At 35.9% G+C, this 20478-nt stretch overlaps 1 protein-coding gene across 1 annotated transcript; it reads right to left on the bottom strand.

Moving 5' to 3' along the window:
• Positions 1-2926: 2926 nt before the first annotated feature.
• On the bottom strand, positions 2927-20224 carry ATAD5 (ATPase family AAA domain containing 5). The gene is made up of 23 exons (XM_059828219.1): positions 20159-20224; positions 17403-19186; positions 16985-17072; positions 16230-16394; positions 15566-15704; positions 15006-15090; positions 14351-14532; positions 13381-13538; positions 12928-13081; positions 12401-12694; positions 12127-12223; positions 11168-11250; positions 10905-11050; positions 10634-10784; positions 10030-10200; positions 8972-9090; positions 7996-8089; positions 7699-7763; positions 6601-6781; positions 5646-5833; positions 4534-5351; positions 3151-3315; positions 2927-3005 (listed from the first exon to the last, which is right to left on the bottom strand). The coding sequence occupies exons 1-23, from the start codon at positions 20222-20224 to the stop codon at positions 2927-2929; spliced, it is 5472 nt and encodes a 1823-aa protein (XP_059684202.1).
• Between the last annotated feature and the right edge of the window lie 254 nt (positions 20225-20478).

Here is a 20478-nt window from a genome sequence, read left to right as displayed (position 1 = left end):
TCAGTTGAAAGTACTGATACATTTTTTCCATCTTTTTAGGCACTAAATAGCATTGTACTTTTTTTTTCAATATTGTGAAGTCATGAAATAAACAGCAGCAGTATATCTGAAAAGTTGAGTGTTGTTCAACTATCTACATAAAATCTTTCTTTTCAGCACTTACCCCTTAAGAACTGTGCTATACTACAATATAAACATTGATTTGATTTTCCCCGGTAATATTTTTTTTTGCAAGCCATACATTGAAGCTCTTTCGCTAGCTTAATCTTTGTGGTGTCCTTACAAATCCTGTGAAATGTAAAAGAGAATCTATATGACATTTGCAAAATGGTTATTTATATTCAAGACAACCTATAAGCCCACCACCAAAAAACCACATTGGTCAGTAGCCCCATGATTTTTCTCAGTGTCATACTTAGATGGCTGAGCTTCCGTGTCTTTCTGCAACCTGCAAGGGACATGTCCTTCCCAGCCCTCGGCTGTCAAGATACATCTTGCCCTCTTTTGGGGCTTTTACAAAGACTGAGATAGTCTTGCTTGTCATGCAATCCTTCCATCCTCCTCCTTCTACTCTGCATTAGTATTAACACACTGTATGCTTGCAAGAACACGCCTAAAGCTTAACTGCTTTTTTCGGTATTACTCATGTCAACTTCATTTACATTCTAGAAAGCAATATTAGAATGACAGAAAAAGGAAAGAAAAGCTTGAAACTTGACTGAGATTTCAACAAGAACAACCTGTTTGTTGTTCTTCTGTTTTTAAATTATTGTACATCTAGTAGTAACTATTGCTTAAATAAGGGGTAGAGTCATTGTGACTCCAGGGTTATTTTTCACTTCTGGTTTCACCAAATTCTTTGTTTAGGCAGATCACAGGCATAGGTTTTGTCTTTTTCCTTTCCAGGTATCTTCAGTCATTCCCATGATGCCTGAAGCTGATTTTTATGTTTTGGTAGAAAAGGTGTTTTCTGCTAAGGAGGGCCCAAACTATTGCAGGAAAACATTTTGAATCAAAGGTAGGAGACTTCCACAGTACTGGAATGGATCTTGTGAAACATTTCCTTTTAAGCTGAGTTAATGAAAACCAGCCCCAGATCTCTCTTCCTCAAGACCTGCCCGTCCCTCATGGAAACTTGCTTTCTTCTAGCATACGAAAGATGCTCATACTTGATGCATAAAAATGCAAAGTTGCTAGTTTATCAGAGTTCAAATAAATCATCACAAGTAGATTATCTTTCATTCAAACTAGCCAAAGTTGTTTTTATGTGGTAACTGCACACAAGTATCTTACCAAGAACTGAAATACTTGAATTCCACCGTACCTTTTGGACATCAAAGCCTGGAGATTCTATATAAAAAGATTCTTAAGGCAGTTATTAGAACCAGAGAGTTGACTTTAAAAGGAGGTAAGTTGTCTCCCATTGCTTTCTACTTTATATCTTTTAAATCACCGATGAATTTCCTAAAATAATAATACTTTATAGGGCCTGTTTCCAATTTATGTAGGTCCCCACTGCAATCTAGTTAGATTGAGATTGCCTTTATAAGGCAGTGAACAGATATACTTTTACTTTTTTACTTTTAATTAAAAAAAAAATTGTTTATTTATTTTTACAAAAAAAATGTACAGGAGTTGCTTAGACCATTGATACAACAATACAACCCATTAAGATTTTAACAGCCACCACTTTATTTCATTCTTATTTGATATTTCTGGGCTACTGAAAGAGTAAGCTATAAAGATTATTATCTACAATGCGGAAGCTTAAAATAATTTACTGTTTTCATAAATATTTCTCATTCCTGAACGTCTTTAAGACATGAAAAATATAAGATGAGAACAGAATGTACTAGAAAATGGCCTTCCTTATTATTACAGAAACGTTGAGGTAAGTGGAGTACCACTACATGGCACCAATCTGACTCAGTTTGAGCAAGAGGAACAGTCCAACTGCAATATAAAGGTGGAAAAATACATGGTTGAAATATTTCCAGTTAAAAAACCCTTAAACATCATCTTTATGAACTAAAACATTAAGTTTTAGGAGTCTTACTTTTCATACAACAGAAATATTCAGAATTGTAGAAAAGTCTCACAAATCTATTGTCATATAAAACCAGATTCAATCACAAATAATCAGGCTGAAGTTTTGTCAAATACAAAATGAAGTATAAAAATAGAACACAATATACAAGACTAGAAGTAGTTAAATATTACTGAAACCAAAGTAACACTGGAATAATTGTTATTTACAAAATCTTGCCTAATCTCCGAGTCCATCTTGAGCTACAGTAATAATTTCTCTACCTTTTTAGGAGATCAACATGCAGATCTGACAGCTGTAAATAATGAAATGAAACAAATGTATACAAATATATATACATTGAGGCACAGTGCTTCGTAAAGACTTTGTTACCCAGTCGTTATTGTGAAGAGTTGTTTTTAGTCATTTACATTTTAGAAGACTTGTCTCATCCTCTCCCTACCCCTTCCCACCCCGGGTTATTTAACACAACTGCAAATTCAGAAAGAAACAAGCTTATTTTAATAAAATGGTCTCCTCAGAAAAAAGCAACTTTGCTGTGGAAGTCGTGACAGTTGGTTGTTACAAAAGGACTTCTTGCTATGCGATACACAAATTACAGAGAAAGATAGTATGAAGTAGTCCCCATTGATTAGTTTGTGCATTTAATATTATAAATGCACTTATTGGACAAGCACCAAACAAACCCACATTTCAGTTGTGGGGAGCAATATCATGACAATAGATATATACACATTATTTTAAATACTTATAGAAATTTAATATACAAATGGCTCTGAATATACAATAAAATAATGTGGTAAAAAAAATAAAATAAAAAAATCAAACTATGGTGAGAATACCACCATCAGGCACAAAGTATTTCTGGTGTTAGCGATTTTAAGGGAAGTCCAAAGACAGACCGTTTATCATTTGTCTGGGTATTTCGAGATGAATCGCTTCAAGATAATGCAGGAACCTATAAAAAGAAGAGTAAAAGTGACTATAAGAGAGGGAAACGTTCAGCTTTCTTGTCTAGAATTACTTGACAAAATATTTTATTAAAATTCTTAACTCCCTTGTATATTGGAAATGTAGCAAGATCTAGGAAAACCAAAATTTACCTTCTTTTAGTCTTTCCTTGCTCTTTAAGCTTCTCAGACCTACAGATACTGCGAAGAGTGGGGAGGTATTCAAGTATGCTGGCTTGCTTATTGCCCAGGTTTAAAGGACTTCTGGAAAATACAGTTCTGATGACTGCCAGCCTCTTCTGTGCTTTTTTGTGAATGCTAAAAATGGAGAATGAAGCTTTATTGTTTCTTGTTCAAGAACGTGCAGTCCTTATTTTGTTCCTTTAAGATCAAATCTTCTGGTTTAAAACTCTGTTAAACATACTGATGTCCAAAACGGTGTCCCAATGGATTAGATGCCTGCAACTTCTGATCGTGTGCTGCTTACACAGCATCACAAAGCTGCACTCAGAGACAGGAGGGACAGTAGCTTGTTTGGCCAATGCTCTTAGCTTAACTACAGATTCAGATTTAATCTGGGGAGGTCTTCACAACCTAGGTATGTATGTGAGGTTTAGTACACCTGCCAATGTAAACGAAAGCATCTGTGGTCTTCAAAAATAAAAAGCACCATGCGATTGGTATTTGCCAGAATGTCAGCATCAGATCCAATGTATAACTCACGATATATTGGCCAAACTTGGTCACAGGTTAATGGTTAGCTCCATTTTGACATTGCTCCTCTGGGTACTGACTTAGAGAAAGAAGTCTAAGCTATTTTCCTATTCTGACACTTAAAAAGGTTTTATTCACCTATTACGCCAATTTCACGTACCATGACTTGTTTATTTTAAAAACAGTCTTTCACATCCACCCTTGCTAGCAGCAATGTATTCTTTGATCTTTTATAATATATTAAAGGTTATTCTTAGTTAGCATAAGTTACTGCAGAAAAAGCTGCAATAACTTTGCTCTGAATTTTGTTAGGTCTTCATCAAGCAACACCTATGAATTTAACACAGATTCAATATGACCAGGTACTGGATGAAAAATTTGCATGTCTAGTACTTGCAGAATCCATTTCAGTCTATCTGTCTGTCTTGAAAAAGCCATTCCTTTAGGTTTTTGTTTTTCTTTTGGGGGTGGTGGTGGTGTTTGTTTGTTCATTTATAAAGTAAATTTATATATATATAAAAAATTTAATACCATTCCTGAATAACATTATAGTCAGGCTATTCAAACAAGAAAAGTCACTTTTTGCAGAGATTGCCAAGCTTATTGAATTTAATAATTTAAGCTTATTTAATTTAATTTATTTAATAATTCAAGGTTATTTAAGCAAAGCGAATAATGTATTCCAGTGTTTCGGGACATACTGACAACATTCATCTTGGTATGAATGTGTGTACCTAGTATCTGAAACAGTCCTATACCCTGTGAAATGCTTTTCTTGACAAATAACTGCATTACATTCCAGAAATATTAGCAAAGTCTTACCTTGAATCAGCCGACTGACTGAAGGATACATGATTTCTTGTGTTTGAAATATGCAAAGTAAGTCCCTCCAGTTGATCACTTTCAGGTGTTTTACTGGTACTCAAAGAGGATTCCAACTTTTGCGAAATATTAACAGAACACTTGTTAAAATTGAGCGCTTCAATAGCTGCCTTTATTTCACTACAGCTCTGGGAACTCCACCAATCAGTACTTTCTATACTGAATTCATCACAAAGACCATTTTTGATTTTGCCGTTTGTCCAGTTAAATGCTTCATCTTTAGAAAACTCTAGTGGTTCCTTGGTGTTAGTGTTTACACAGCAATCCAAAAAAGACATGTTATCCACAAATTCAGTCAGTGAATTCAGACACTGAAAAACAAGAGCAGACCTTTTCTCATTTGCTGAGGTTTTAGTTTTAATTTCTTCTTCTTCTTTATTCATCAACAATTTTGATTCCTCTTTATTCACTTCAGCACATGACGTAGGACTATCCGATGGCAAAGTTATGAATTCAGCTGAATAGTTCAGTCCAGTATCAAATAAGTCACTATCATCCAATATATCAAGCCTTTTCTGGTTCTTTGTCTTTTTAGACTTTTTTCCAGGGCGGTAACTGTTAGTAGATCTGTTTTTCGAAGAAACTACAGTAGTCCTTTCAAGTATAGAGTTAGAGGCTTCAGACTGGTTTGAAAGAACTTGCACTGGTAAGGGAAGAATAAGTTCAAGATTACTATATATAAAATCCACTTTCTTCATCTGGAATTCTGTGAGAAGCTGCATCAATTTATTCCATTTCTCCATGGTTGTGGTTTTGTGCTGTAAAATAATAATTGCGAAAATTTATTAATACATTAAATAATTTTTTAAAAAGTAAAAATGTTATTACAGAAAATCTCATACTCCTGGCTTTGTGTTTATGAGGCGAGGGACTCTCTTGCTTGCAGGAGACTGCCCCAGTTCAGATTTTGCTTAATAACAACAGAATCCCCTAGTTTCTACAACAAACCTTTTCAAAGATACTTGCTTCTAAGAAGATGCTATTCATAGTGACGATTACACTCACTTATCTGGCAATCATTCAAAGTATTAGCTAGGCAACTACAAAAGTACCTTAAGAAATGTAAGCAAATCTTCTGAAGGCAACAGGATATTCTTAAGGCCAAGCAACGTCTCTACACAGCCTGTATCACATTTTGGAAACTCCCGAAGACGTGCATCAGCTTGAGAAAAATCAATCTTGGAATCAGTAGTCTTTTCAGAATTAATTAAGTGATCGGCTTTATTAGTCTCATCTCCTCCTGCACAAAGATAACATGCTTTACTTGAAAAGAAACAATTGCATCATGAAATTGATTTTTCCCCTTTGCCTCAATTCCTTTTATAAAGGATACTGTAACTGTTGCCTCTTGCTGCAGTTCTGAACAAATATAGCAACTGAAATTAGTCATCCCCATTCATCATCCCCATTTCACTTCTGTAAGTGTCACCAATCTGCCCGCTCTCCCTTCTTTGCGAGTAACCATTTGAAATAGTTTCCTCTTCCTTTTACGTCCCACTAGTCTCTCACTGTCGCTCGCTCACATGCTGTCTCACTCACCCACACCTGCTGAGGATACTCTTCTTGTATCCTTTGGGACCAAGTTCTTACCCTTGCTGCCTGCTTGCTAGCTGTCCAATTTTTCTCCTTTTTTTCAGTTCTGCTTCCTCCGGGTGAATTACCTACAACTCGGCTAAATGGATAAAGAACTGCAAACTCTGAGTTGAGGGGAAACTACTATTGGCTCCCTGCTCTGCCCAATTTTGCTACTCAGAAGAGGAAAAGGAGATTATTAAGTACCATAATGATGGGTAATAAACAGGTGCAATAAAAATAAAACTTTTAGTTCCTTATTCATACGTACAAGGCTTTGGAGTAGCCAAAAATAACCCCAAAATCCTACCCAAGTGTTTAGGACTCTTACAGAAAGTTACCATCTATTCATACATGTCTAAGAATGGTTTGATTTAATCAAATTCATGCTAAGATGGCGAATTTTTTTTTTTAAATTAAATAACATCAACCTACCATGATGTGCCAAACATTTGTCTTTCAAGCATCCGCCTCCACTTTTAATCCAAAATTGTAAGTACAGAACACTTTGTCTGATATCACAATTATTTGTGGTTAACAGAGCAGCTAAGTCTGTTACATCTGTTCGTAGATTCTCAGCCAGACACAGCACTTGAAGATAGCTAGCAGCATTTATCTAAACAAAAGTTAGACAAAGACCACTAAAAACAACTCTTACCAGACTCAATAGTCACACAGAAGCAAATTATTCTATTTATGCTTGCAATACATTTTTCCTTTTAATACAGAAGATTAGTTTCTTAGATGACAGTTACATTAAAACCTCTATAGAAAAGCAGAATACTGTACCAAAGCTAAACAGTCCACATCAGAGAATTAAGTTGAATTTAGAAATGAAACTCCTTAAAAACAAACAAAACACACATATTCTGCCTGTGTTCCTGAAATCATGTACACCTTGCTTCTCATCACCAGTGAACATGTTTTAGTGAACTATATTCACTTTAAAGGTTTTTCTTTCTTTTAACTCTGCAATGGTCTGGTAGCCCAGAAGATTTTCAATTTCACATTAAAAAAAATCCCCTTCTCAAAAGTTAGTTTCTTCTGATTCTCATTTATTTAGGTTTTTCATGTAATACATAGCTGCAAATAAAACTATTTGCTGTACAGAATACTAGTGTTTACGTTAAAGGAATAACCCATATTTCTAGAACAGTTCCTATACTTTTTAATGAATGAAGCAATACTGACATAGTCAGCCTTCAGATCAAAACTATTAGATACATCATCTATGAAATTATTTACTACATCCTAAAAACTAAATTAAGTGATGAAGTGATGGTCTTATTGTAATTCTCTGAAATACTAAATGGTTAAGAAAATAAATCTTCCATGCTAGGAAAAAAAATTCTACATGTCAAGATAAATACATCCTACACATCCTTGCATAAAAACCTGAAAAAATAGTCTTCTGATGAAACAGATATATTACATCAGATAAACATAAACCTAAACCAACATTTAAATTTCAAACTTAAATTAGCTGACAATTACTTGCTTAGGACGTATCTGCATTTCCAAACACAGACTTACCAAGGAAGGGGTTCTAAAGTTGATCTCTTCAAAATAGCCATCAAACATTAAGCTGAATGTTGGATCTATATAAAGAGATATCAGTGAACTGTCATGACATTATGTTCAAAACTAATCATTTTCTTTACCTGTTAGAGCAGCCAGTATCTTTATTCAAATACTAAAATACTCTCTTTATAGTCTCCACTCATTTAATTTTACATTTATGAGCTGTATTCAACCATCACTATTTAAACCATCTTATTAAAAGAGGCTCTTCTGTCTCTAAAGCCTATTAGTGTAACAAACACTACTCACCATTGGTAGTAAGAATTACAGGTCTCTTTGCAGTTGCCATGAATGTCTTTATTGCACTTAGAAATCCTGCATCTTCATCAAATATTATATCTACCTATAGAAAACAAATGCAGTACAAAATATCAATAGCTTTAGCAACAGCTACAAGCTGTGAATGCAGTCATACTGTTAACAACTCAGTAAGACTTAACATTACTACAGGTTTCTTGAACATGCATGGGCAATGACAGTATACATGCTTCAGGTGAAGTTCACTTGTTAGCACACACTTCGATCACAGTCTTCTGGGCTGAAGCTTTCAAAATCACGGACCGATTGAGGCTAGAAGGGAGCTCTGGAGGTCAACATATCCAAACCCCCTCCTCAAGTTGGGTCACCTAAAGCAGGTTGCCCAGGACCATGTCCAGGTGGCTTTTGAAGTTTGTTTTTTATCTTTTTAGTAGAATTGCACCAGTGATCTGTAGGATCAACCCACAGTTGGCAACATTGCTATACCTCCTTTATTTACTTAAAAAAATGTTCTTGGCTGCAATTTTGTATTCTTAAGACTCAGAGACATTGTTGGGCAAGAGGTTAAAGAAAAGAAGAATTTAATGTGGGCTCAGATACTGTAATTACTGGGGTGTTAATGGTGACTTTTAAAGTGTCTCAGTGCATTTCAGTAGTGTAAAATTATAAACTAACACTTTTGGCATGATCAAAGGAATTAAATTAGCAGAATCCTACAAACTGTTCCAACAGTGAACAACTGTCGATAGATGACAGTTTCTTTATCTTTTAAAATAACGATCCATGGTTAAAAAAAGTACTCATGAGGATGAAATCATTAAACATTGAATTAATTTTTAAGAAGTTTATAATCCTCACGCTTGAATCTACGTAGAAGTCTCAAGGAGGAAGAGAAAAAAAAGTTAAACACTTTAAACATAATGAAAGGACGTGTTGCTCACATCAATGTTTTTCACATGAATTTTACCTCTTCAAAAAGAATGAGAGATGTTGCACTTTTTCTGTTGTGTTCTCCTCCTTCTGCTTCTTTGTTTATTGACTTAATTTGAGCATCTTTCTTTTCTTCACATGAATTCTGAGTATTTCCTGCAGGGTGAAGAATTGAGCAGGAAGTAAAGGAGGACTGTAAATATTTAATATGCATTCTAGACACTGGTTTCAAAAACACCCCATGTATAAACTGCTTAAGAAAATCTACACTGACACAAAAACTTAGAAATCTGACCTACATCCTTTTCTGATGTCTCTTGTTTAAAAAATTGCAACAAATTTGCTGGGAATTCAACAGTGCTTGGTGAGGCGCTGACCATGTAAGAATTAATTTTGCACCTAACCTGTTTGTGACCTATGATGTCTCAGGGGCATGGAGTAGACAAGTCCTTCAAGACAGTGCAATATGATTGCTTGAAAAGACAAGGACTAGACTCAGTTGCCCCAATTCAATCCAGCACTTTGCTCATGCATTCTTCTGTACTGTCTGTGCAAAAATACTCGTTCTCCAAATACTTTATTTTCTTTCTAAAAACCTGTCTTTAAGACTTCCTGATCCCATGAAACATTTGGAAATATACCTTCCAATATTGATACTCAAAGATTCTATGTATTAAAATCTACAGTCTGTAATCTAACATTTACTGGCTAGCACAATGACCATTCCACACCAATCTGAAACAGGTAGTATAAAGGTATGTTTTTTCTAGAGATAGCTTTTAATTTATCTTCTCCTACCCAAATGCTCTGGAAAAAAAAAAAAAACAAAACAAAAACACCCAACCAAAACCAAACAACTAAGGAAAGCCTACTGAACTTCAGATTGTCTGTACCCTAGTTAACTCTACTGTAATACAGAGTAATGACTTCTTCTTATATAGTTAAGCGTATCTAAGGTGCATTAAGTAACTCTTGCCGGCAGTTAAGAGTGCAATATGTGCTCTACTCTTTTCTCCATGCAGCTCCACATATATACTAGTACAGTGTAGCTTTTCCATCTCCAAAGGTAACTAATTATTAAATAGTGATACCTACCTTTGTTTTTTTCTTGAGATGTTACTGCTCCATCATTACATTTACGTTTGGAAGAAATTTTGAAATAGTTTGCAAGTGTTTTATGGGGCAAGCTTCGTTTTAATCCTGAGCCTTTTGGTGACAGTGGAGGTTTTCTTGGTGAAATAACTTTCTTTGGAGAATACATTTTTTCTGCAAGATAAGTTTTATATTAAAAACTTACATTTCTCGGGCAAATTTAGAGCAAATCCCAGTTTTGTATCTAGGACAGGACAGGTTTACTGTGCTGATTCCTGCTTATTTTACCCTTCTCCTGTTATAGGGAATGCCTTCTGTTCAACTTTCTATTCAAATGCCACTGCACTTACTCCACAACTACAGAAATAACTTAAGATAATCAAGAGTCAGTCATTTTGATAAAGTCATTATTTAATTTGGTATGTAGTTGTGTTAACCAACAGAGCATTTCTTATTATTATGGCCAGATAAGCTTGAAATTTGCTATTTTTTTTAAACAAGTGAGGTCTAAAAATTGTTTTGGGAACTCGGTTCCTAAAAAAACCCAAAACAAAACCAAAAAAACCCCCAACCAAATAAAAAACCCAGATATAACCATGAAACTTACTTGGTGACTTGGCACTGCTACAACTGTTAAAAAAGCAAGGCTTATGTGCATTAATGCCTTTTTTGTCCACTTGATGAGACTGAGTAGCTTCTTTTAGTTGAGAAAGTATCTGTCTACCGCTACGCTGGCAAGAGGCATTGACTTCGAATATCTGCAATGGTATTCAATTTACATATATATATAAAAAAAATTAGACACCTTGTATTACAAATGTTTTCATATCACTAGTGACAAATAAGAAAAATGGCACTGAGGAAAGGACTCCACAAACCTTAAAACCAAGTTCCTGAGCACAAGCATATACTGCAGCAGTTTTCCCAACTCCTGGTGGGCCAGTTATCAGAACTGTATTGCAAAGGCTAGTCTCTTCCTCAATATCAGATTTATTATCTTTAAAGTCAAGGCTGTCCAAAGAATCTGTAGAATTATTTATAAAAAAGGAAAGGATTGTTCAAACCATTATCAATTCATGTCATTTTTGTACCAACTTTATTAAAGAGAAGCTATATATATTATTTTTAATTCTATCAGCACCTTGATGCTCTTCATCCTCCTTTTCCCCCTTCTGATTTCTTTTTTCTTCCCAATCAGCTCTTTTTTTCCATTCTTTTAGCCAACTATAAAAGGAAGGAACAGAACAAAAAATAAAAATTACTGCTGAGTAGGGTGAACCATATTCAGATGGAACAGAACATAAAACCAGGGGACATCAGCCACTTGTTATCCCTCTCAGAAACCTATCAAGTCCCTTCAGATTTAAAAAAAAAAATAAAAAAATTGGTTAGGGTTTGTTCAATTCTTTTGTAAAAAAGGATTCCTTCTTCATTCTCCATTCTATTAGTTGATGGGTATAAAACCAAGTCACTTAGTGAACTACTGAAACTGTGGAAAATGCTTTGCCATTCGTAGTTTAGTGTTGTTTGTCAGATGGATCTTTAAATTCTGCGTAAGAGCTGCAACAATAAATTAAACCCACACAGAAAATTTAACTGAAAGCACAATGTATTAGATGGACTTGAGCACTAAATTACTGTCGAAAGCAGAGACAGTGCATCAAGATCAGGATCAGGCATGCTTGCAGGGTAGTATAGACTTATAGGGAAGTACTGGTAAGTTGCTATCTCTCATTCATAGCGTGTAAGCTTAAATAAAAATAATTTTTACTAAAATTGTAAGGGCATTAGTTACTTAAGTATTTAATTCCATCCCACAGCCTAATGTAGCATTTTATGTGTATTTTTGTTTTGTACTCCACCATACAAGCTACTGAGGTATTACTGTAAAAGAAACTATGACCAAAAGATCTTTCACACCAACTGATAATTTGTTTCTGCAACTTTTTGGAAGCAAACTAAAACAAAGACCGCAAACATACACCCTGTAAGTGTTATTCAAGCATAGTGTAAAATAACTGCCTTTGCTTCTTTAAGCATAATCAAGTAATAGGATATTTCGAGTTATTTTAAGAATGGATCCATGTTCCCACTTCTGACCTGTGTAGCCTTTCAATTTCTTTCTTGTTCCCTACAAGTTCACTGGAATCTTGAGGATGATATTTTTCTGTCCAGAGCATGTCTTCCTTTTCAACACCTACAGAAAAAAGTATTATCCATTTTTAAAAAGTTCTTAATGCAAAAGAGTTGATCAAGTCTATTAGAATATTAAAACTAGATAGGATTTTTGCATCACAGTGGAAAGCTGACTTACATCATATATACATTCCTTCAATGCAAAGAGAATTAAAAATCAGACAGGAAATGCAGTTACCTGAAAGTGCATTTGGCTCTGATAAATATTCAGTGTCTTCTGTCACAACATCTGGTTTCTGGGTCTTGTTTTTTCCCAAATGCATGGCTTGTCCTGTCTCTGCTTGTTTTTCTCCAGATATGGGAGAAATAAGGTTCCTGGAAACTCTGGATTTTATTTCAGTCTCTGTACCTTCATTTTGTTTTCTTCTTTTTGATTTGTGGTCTTCTGTTTCTTTCCTTTTCCTCTTAGTTTCCTTCCAATTGTCAGAATGTTTCTGACTTACCTCAGAATTTGCAGTGCCATCTCTGCTTTCTAAGAAGAAAAAAAAAAAATTACATCCTTTAAAAATGTCAAGCTATGCCCATTACAACTGTATGTTTGTTTAAGCCATATTTGAAGAATTTGGTCAAAATGACCTAAAATGCGAGGATCAATTTATTTCCAACAACAGTATTCCTTCACTGAAACATTTCTGGAAATTCCAAGTTGCCTTTTTATGCCAGAGAGAGCATGTGTGTTTATTTTTCCCTACGTAGATTACTAACCTTGTATACTGTTTTCAAAACCCAACCGTTCCATTTGCTTTTTCAGAAACTTGTTGAAGTATTTTCTCACAGGAAATTGAGAATTAGAAGACATGATCTCATCTAGTAAATCCTTCCTGAATGTATCAGGAAAAACTGGTCGGTGGCCAGAAAGCTGTAAGACACACACACACAAATATTACTCAAAAATATTACACAGAATAACAATGACAGTTTTGCATAATTTAAATTGGTAGCCATCTTTTTAAACCCAGAGAATAACAGAAAGCCTTGAGAATTGTCTAATGTTACAATGCAGAATGGGTAAATCACACACAAAGAAAAAAAAAATCCAGGACTGACACAGATTCAAAACTACAGGATTTTTTAAAACAACAGAAGTCCTAATAAGAAAATTGAAATTGTTCTGTTACATTTTTCTTGTAACACAAGCCCCCATTTTAAACTACTAACCACAGGTGCAGAACAGCTTCCAGTTAGTTTTGAATTCACCGTGGAAAATTCACCAAGTGAGAGAGTGATTTTTGTGACGTTAGTGACTTCAGTATTCAGTTTCCTTAGCTTAGTTAATAGAGGACACGAAGGTGATTTCAATTTCCACATTGGATAACCTACAAAAGAACCCCCACCAAAACCAAAACAAAAGGAAACTTTTGTTAACAAGACAGTCACAGACAAAACCATCCCACAGTAAATAAGAGTAAATGCTGTTTTAACTACAGCTTTATCACGTCAAAGCCAAGCTTATTTAACTTACACTGCATCAACTTTTTATCTTTATTAATTCTACCTACCACAAGTAGAACAAATTTGCACATTTTTGCATACAACATTTCTCCAGTAAGTTGCTCCTGGGCTCTGCCTGCTCTCAGTAACAACCTGTGCCCTCACCGGGTCTCTGTAGGACAGACGCTCACCAAGGATTTTCTTTGCTTATTGGTTGGTTTGCAAATATAAATTGCTAAGTGCTATTCCACCTTCTGCTTTTCTGTCATGCCCTTTCATAAGAACATTGTAGCACACTCCCTCACTTAGTGGAAAGAAGTGGGCCGTTCTTTTCTCTTTTGAGAAATATTTTGCCTTTGTCGGAAGGAAACGGTTTCTGCCCCAGTCAGTCCAACATAATCTTTATTCTCCAAATTGGAACTTGAAAGACTAACTTTTCTGACTGAATATTAAGAATTTTGCATCCCCATCCATAAATGTATACGTTACTTTAGCATCGATTTGATTTGTAAATTGTGTATTCAAAAACATCTCACTGGAAGCTTGTAAGTTTTGTTTTCTTACTGCGACACAAAACAGGAGGGAACTACCAATTATTCCAGTCATAAGAGTAAGTTCTGTTGTTCAAGTTTCTTTTCTGCACAGATTTACTAGAAATTATTATATACATTTACACAACAGCTGAACAAAAGCTTACAGTCATCCTTCTGCTGTACATGGACAACAGTCTTAAAACAGGAACTTGCAAGAGAGTATGCTTCCATAGCTGCTGCCTTCTTTGCAATCTGTCTTTTCAGTGACTCTGGCAATCCACTCATCAAGAATTCACGTTTTGCTTTGAACTGATCATCATCTTGAGAATTTTCAGATGCATCTTGGCTTTAATGAAAATAGAAACAAAAAAACCAATCATTAGAACTACCAGCTATGTAAGGCTTACAACAGAATTTAATCACATTCACTTCTATACGCAAGTTAGAAATAGACTGGGAGAACTGCTAAAATTAATTTAAATGTAGTAAGTTTACGTTTAATTTTAAATTTTGTGTTACAGATTTTAATTAAAAAAATCCTCTTTGGTTTTGTATTTTTATATTCAATTTAGGATTTCTTTTTAATCAGTCATCAACTACATTTTCAGCCATCTAAAATGGCTCAACAATAGTTGAGGAAACAACTCTCCAAGAAAACCCCAAAATTTTGCAAGCAGGTTAACATATTGATTAGTATAAAAAACATGAACATTTATATCACATTTCAGTAAGCGTATTTAATTTTGTAAAATGAGAGAATGTTAAAGTAACCTTGAAGTACATTTTGATTCTTAAGCAACTGCAATCTTGAGAACTGACCTGCTTTCATCAAAGATCACAATTGGTTCACCTGCAGAGTTTTGACCATTTCTGCCTAGGAAGGAAGGTGGATATCCCAGTTTTCCTTTAAAAAGAAAAAAAAAGTCACAATTAGATTAGCACTGATACAGGATTCTAACCTTGCTTCTCTGTTCACTATCTGTATGTTCCATTTAATAACATTAGGGAATCTCTTTTCTTAAGCGAAAGCTGAGTATTTTAATAAAATTAATTATAGTTCAATTTCTAGTTATTTCATCACTATAGATGTTATTTTCTGTAACATTAAAAAAACCTTTAAATTAGAAAACAACAAAACATTGTATGTTATCGGAAGTTTTTAAAACAAACAGCGTTTTCCCTTAATGAAGAAAAATCAAAGCAGTACTTGTAAATAACCTCTGCACTATTAACTCCTATCATAAAAATAAAAGGTATACATTGGAATATTAAAAAAATAATCAGAAGATGAATGTACTGCAAAGGCAGCTTTATAAAATAAAGTTATAATAGTCAATAACTGTAATAAAAATTAAACACATTCAGTAAAACTCAATTACCATTTGAGTTCTTTGTAACCTTCAAGTTTCTAGACTTTTTCCCCAAAACATCATTTAAGCTCCGAAGATTCTTTTGCTTCACATTCTGCACTGTAGTAGTGGCATTACTCAGGCTTGAATCTAAAATTACTACCGATTCCTGGAGGTAAAGCAAATAAAATAAGAAAGGAAACAACTTTTCCTCCTTTATTATCAATACAATGTAGCTATCAGTACTGAGAAAACTGAAGAAACTGCTAGAGAGCCTAGAAGTTAGCAAATATAATTTGAAGATTATATAATACTATTACTGTTGTCTACATAGAAATAGTATCTAGAATAAGATCTCCAATATATAAACAAAGGCCAGAATTACTCTCATCTAAATTTAAATGTCTAAAACATACACATTTGAAACAGACACCTTGCTGTCCATTAGGAAAGAGAAATAGTCACTTCTAAAGCGTGACCATCTGCTGCATGTTATAGATCTGCATTAGGGTGAGCTTTCCACTCTATGCCTGGCAGTTACTTTACTATTTTACATTTACCATACCATTGCATAGATATCTACCTTATTTGATTATTGAAAAGAAATGTCTGTAAGATAAGAAACATTGTTGTTGCTTAAATGAGTCACAAAAACATAAAAATATTTTTTCCCCTACAAAGTATATAGGCTTACTTCATTTTCTTGTAATTTTTTCTTTTCAGCAAGAGCTCGCTGTCGAGATGAGCGCCTCACAGGAGTTGGTAAGTCTTCATTAACCTTTGATCTATTATGCCGTATAGCCTTTGCTTTTTCAATCAGCTGTTTCGCTTTAGATATATTTTTAGAAGTAGAGCTTATCTGTTAAGAAAGTACAAAAGAACCAAAATACCTAACAATTAATAGCAATATATTTGGCAAGTATTTAACATATTAATATAATTTTTCATGTTCATAAAAGCGTATGATTTTTATAAAATTTTATTGTTATCAAAAAGTAAATGAAAGAATATCAAGGAGGAGCAAACCAAGATGATATAAGTACTTTTCAAAAAGGAGTGAGAAGTCTACAAGGAGATACTCCAATTTGTCCACAGAACAAATGAAATATGGGCAGTGACATTCTTAAGCATAAGCTGTTCTGCTGTACCCAAACACTATGTCCCATCCTGAGAACCCGCAGAACATGAGCATACCATTTTATTGAATTTTTCTGTTACGAAAAGTAGATTTACACTAATAAAACATATTTTAAAATCTAAGGTACAATAACTGTACAAGAAACTATCTCAAATTCTATCATAAATCACAATAATATTCTCTTTCTGTAGGGCATCTGAGAACTGTCATATCATATTACATTAGACTATCACATAATACTGAATATTAACAAAATTATATGCATATAGTAAATAAGAAAATACTGAAACACAAACTGTTACATAAATTACCTTTATATTTTTGGAGTTAAACTCTTCATTTTTCATTGCTTCAGCTTTATTTGATTTTGTAGTTGCATTGATACGTGTAAACCTCATTCTAATTAGGGAAAAATGTATTACAAAATTATTACTTTTTAATAAAGGGCAATGTTACTCTCAATCTCATTTTTAAAAGCCTTTAAAAATACAGTGCTGGAAACAGAAGCAACCCCCCAATTGGTGGTGGGGTGTTTTTTTGTTTTTTTGATGTCTTTAGTGCAAACACATTTATAGAGTCAACTTTGGTTCTTCTGTATTATTATCCACCATGCTCGGTATTCAGGAAGCTTTGGTATACATTCAAATCAATTTATAATTATGTCTTACTCTTAAAATACTTGCAGGAAAACAAAGTGCAAAAGGGTAGAATACACTCTAAAATGTTTACCTTATTGGGCTGTTTCCATCAAAGGGCACTGTAATCACCTCGGCTTTATACACGTTGCTTTGCTTCAAGGATCGCTTGCTTGCTTTTGGTGTAGAAGTCTGAAAAGGACAGCCACTTAATTCATCTTCAGGAAAGGTATTTCTAATCCTGGTTTTTTTAGGTGTAACATTTTCTGTTGTTTTGATTTTCTTCTGCCTTAAACTCCTCCTTAACTCATTCACTTTTGGACTTGATGAAATTCTTACATCTAAGGTGTTTTCCTTAGTAAGAACATTAGCTCCCAAATCCTCATCTTCATTATAATTGCTAGTATTTGAGACATTAGTTTCCTTAGTTTCTGAAGCCTTCCTTCTTCTGTTTCCTTTTCTCTGAAACTTTTTAGGTCTTTTGGTTTTAGTTCTACTGTTCTCAGGACTAGAATGTGCGTATTTGTCCACGTAATCTTCTGGTAATCTGCTTTCTAATCCTTTATTTGAAGCAATGTCATCTTCAGGTCCTTCTTTTTCTTTTGAAGACTTTCCAGTGGCTTGCTTTTGTTTTCCAGGTGCCTTTTTAACTCCACTTTTTATTCCATCTGATGTTGGTTGTCTAAACGCCTTCATAAACTGATGCCTTTCTTCCAGAGTACATTTTGGCTTCAAAGAATCTGACCCTGCAGTCTCTAGTACAGCTAACTCCAATTCTTCTTCCTCAATAACTACATTAGATTTTCTTTTCTGAGTAACCTGTTCAGTTTGTTCACTGTCCAAGAGGGGTGGGCTACTTTCTTTTTCCCCTACACATCCTTTCTGCTTCAAAAAAATGGAAGCTATTTTCCTAGAGCCTTTTTGCTCCTTATGTAAAGGAGCTAATTTTGGGGGAATAGAATGAACTTGTGCAAGGACAGTTACTGTTCTAAGTGGTAGCTGTTGAGATTCCTCACACTTTTCTGGGTCACTAATACTATCACTTTTGTCCATTTCATTTGCTGTAGAATTGTCCATTGTTGGCTTTGTGCCTTCTTCAACATGATCTACATTATTTTCTCCCTGACTCTTCAAGAAGTCCTCAAATGACACTGTTATTGTACTGTTATTTACCTGCAATGTCTTATCATCCGTACGAACTTCAAAACTGGAGTCGCTAATAGTAACGTCACACTCTGCTATTGTAGGAGATACCACCTTTTTCTTATCTTCAGTTTCCTTTTTACACTTTTCATTCAGTTGGTTTTCAGATGAAAAACTTTCAGACAAGTCCATATTTACTTTGTGCTTCCTTTTCCTTGATTTTCTTATCTTATTTTTTGTTCCATTTATTTCAGAACCAACTTTCTTTGCATTTTTTGTGGGGAAGTTCTCTCTTTGCACATTATCTTCTGCTAATTCTCTTACACATTGTTGGTCAACTAAAGTACAAGTAGCAGTAAGGTCATTACTGTCTTGTTTCAGTCCTGTTGTTTCTCTGCTGTCATCACTACTAATTTCTATTTCACGTTCATTCTCAGATACTTTCATCTTTCTTAGCTTATTATTTAAATTAACTCTCTTCCCCTTCCTCATCCGCTTTAAAGGTGGTTTAAAAGGTGACTTACAGTCTTCGTCATCAGCATCCAATGGTGTTTTATTTTCTCCAGCTACAACTGGTAATGTAGCTTTCTCAGTTACGGATGTCTTTTTAAAATAATCCAATATATTGTTGGGTTTTGGTGGTGACAACACTTTATCCACTGGTTTTGCTAACGGTGAAAAATATCTGGTGATTGTTTTTACAGAAGTCTCTTCCTCTCGCCGTTTCTTGCATGGCTATAAAAAGTTCAAAATGAATCTTAGTTTTAAAAAACTTAAGATGACTTAGTATGGTAATATAAAGCAGTACAGTATCCACAGTATATATTAGTGACACTAGTACTTTTTCAGAGGATAAAAAACTCACGTCAATGCATTATGACTGCATGCACATCAACATTATTTCCCTATTTTCAAAAGCCATTTAAGCTTGAAATAAAGATTATTCCATTTTAAAAAAAAAAACCCATTCTGAAATTTTGAGACCGCCAAAACTCAAAGTGACCCCAGGGTCTTCAGAACAGCTCTGCAGAGATTTCGTAACACTGGAGTTCAGAAAGTCTACTTCAATTCAGATGCCCTACCTATTGGTTACGAGCATTTGCAGAGCACCTAGCAGAGAATTCCAACATCACTTAAAAGATACGTGTGAGCCTACCTTAAACATCTAACATATCTTAAGAAGAAACCATGCATTTTAAAATACTTGAAGAAAATGAACGCAAGATAATTCATAATTCAAATGGTAGAAGAGAATTTATTTGTACGGCTCCACGAAAGACGGCTCACAAAGAATTTAAAAACTCTCCCAGTTGATTAAAAACTGAACTCTTGCGAAATCGCACCACCTGGAACCGAAAACACTTCTTCCCACAGGTACCGGGGACCCCGCTGCGGTGCCCCAGAAGGCACTCCATGACAGGCCGGCCCGCGGGCTGCGCAGCGCTCCCGAGCGCCGACCGTCAGGCTGCGAGCGAGGGCGCGGCGCCGGGCCAGGCGGGCAGCGGGCCGGGCAGCGGGCCGGGCAGCCGCGCCGCAGCGCCCGGGCGGCGTTTCACGCCTCCCCGTTACACCCGGCGCGCTGTGTCGAGCGCCAACGACAAAAGGGCGCCCTCCGCCCCGCTGCACCCCCAAGACGGCCGCCAGCCCCCTCGCCGCCCTCACAGCACAGCGCGGCGCCCCGGCCCGCCCCCGCCCCCGCGTCCCCACCTGAGCGTCGCCGTCTTTCCCGGGGAGGGAGGCGGCCGCCGCGGCCACGGCGACCCTGCCCACCATGCCCCGGGCGCTGGCGGGATGCGGAGCCCTCAGCCGCGGGGGGAGGCGCGCGCTATCGCCATGGAGCGGCCCCGCCCGCCCGCCCGATGGCCGCCGCCGCCGCCGCCTGACAGGAGCGGGAGGCAGGCAGGCAGAAAAGCGCGCGCGGGACAAGATTCGGACCTCCGCGCGGAAGGGGGCGGCGCCACGGCGCCCCACGTGACCCACCCGCGCTGCCAACGGCCGTCCGCTTTCCACCCTCACGTGACGCGGGC

This window comes from Gavia stellata, chromosome 22, assembly GCF_030936135.1.
Source record: "Gavia stellata isolate bGavSte3 chromosome 22, bGavSte3.hap2, whole genome shotgun sequence".
Lineage (NCBI taxonomy): Eukaryota > Metazoa > Chordata > Aves > Gaviiformes > Gaviidae > Gavia > Gavia stellata.
Note: the sequence above shows the minus strand (reverse complement) of the source record. Positions and strands in the feature narration are given on the sequence as shown.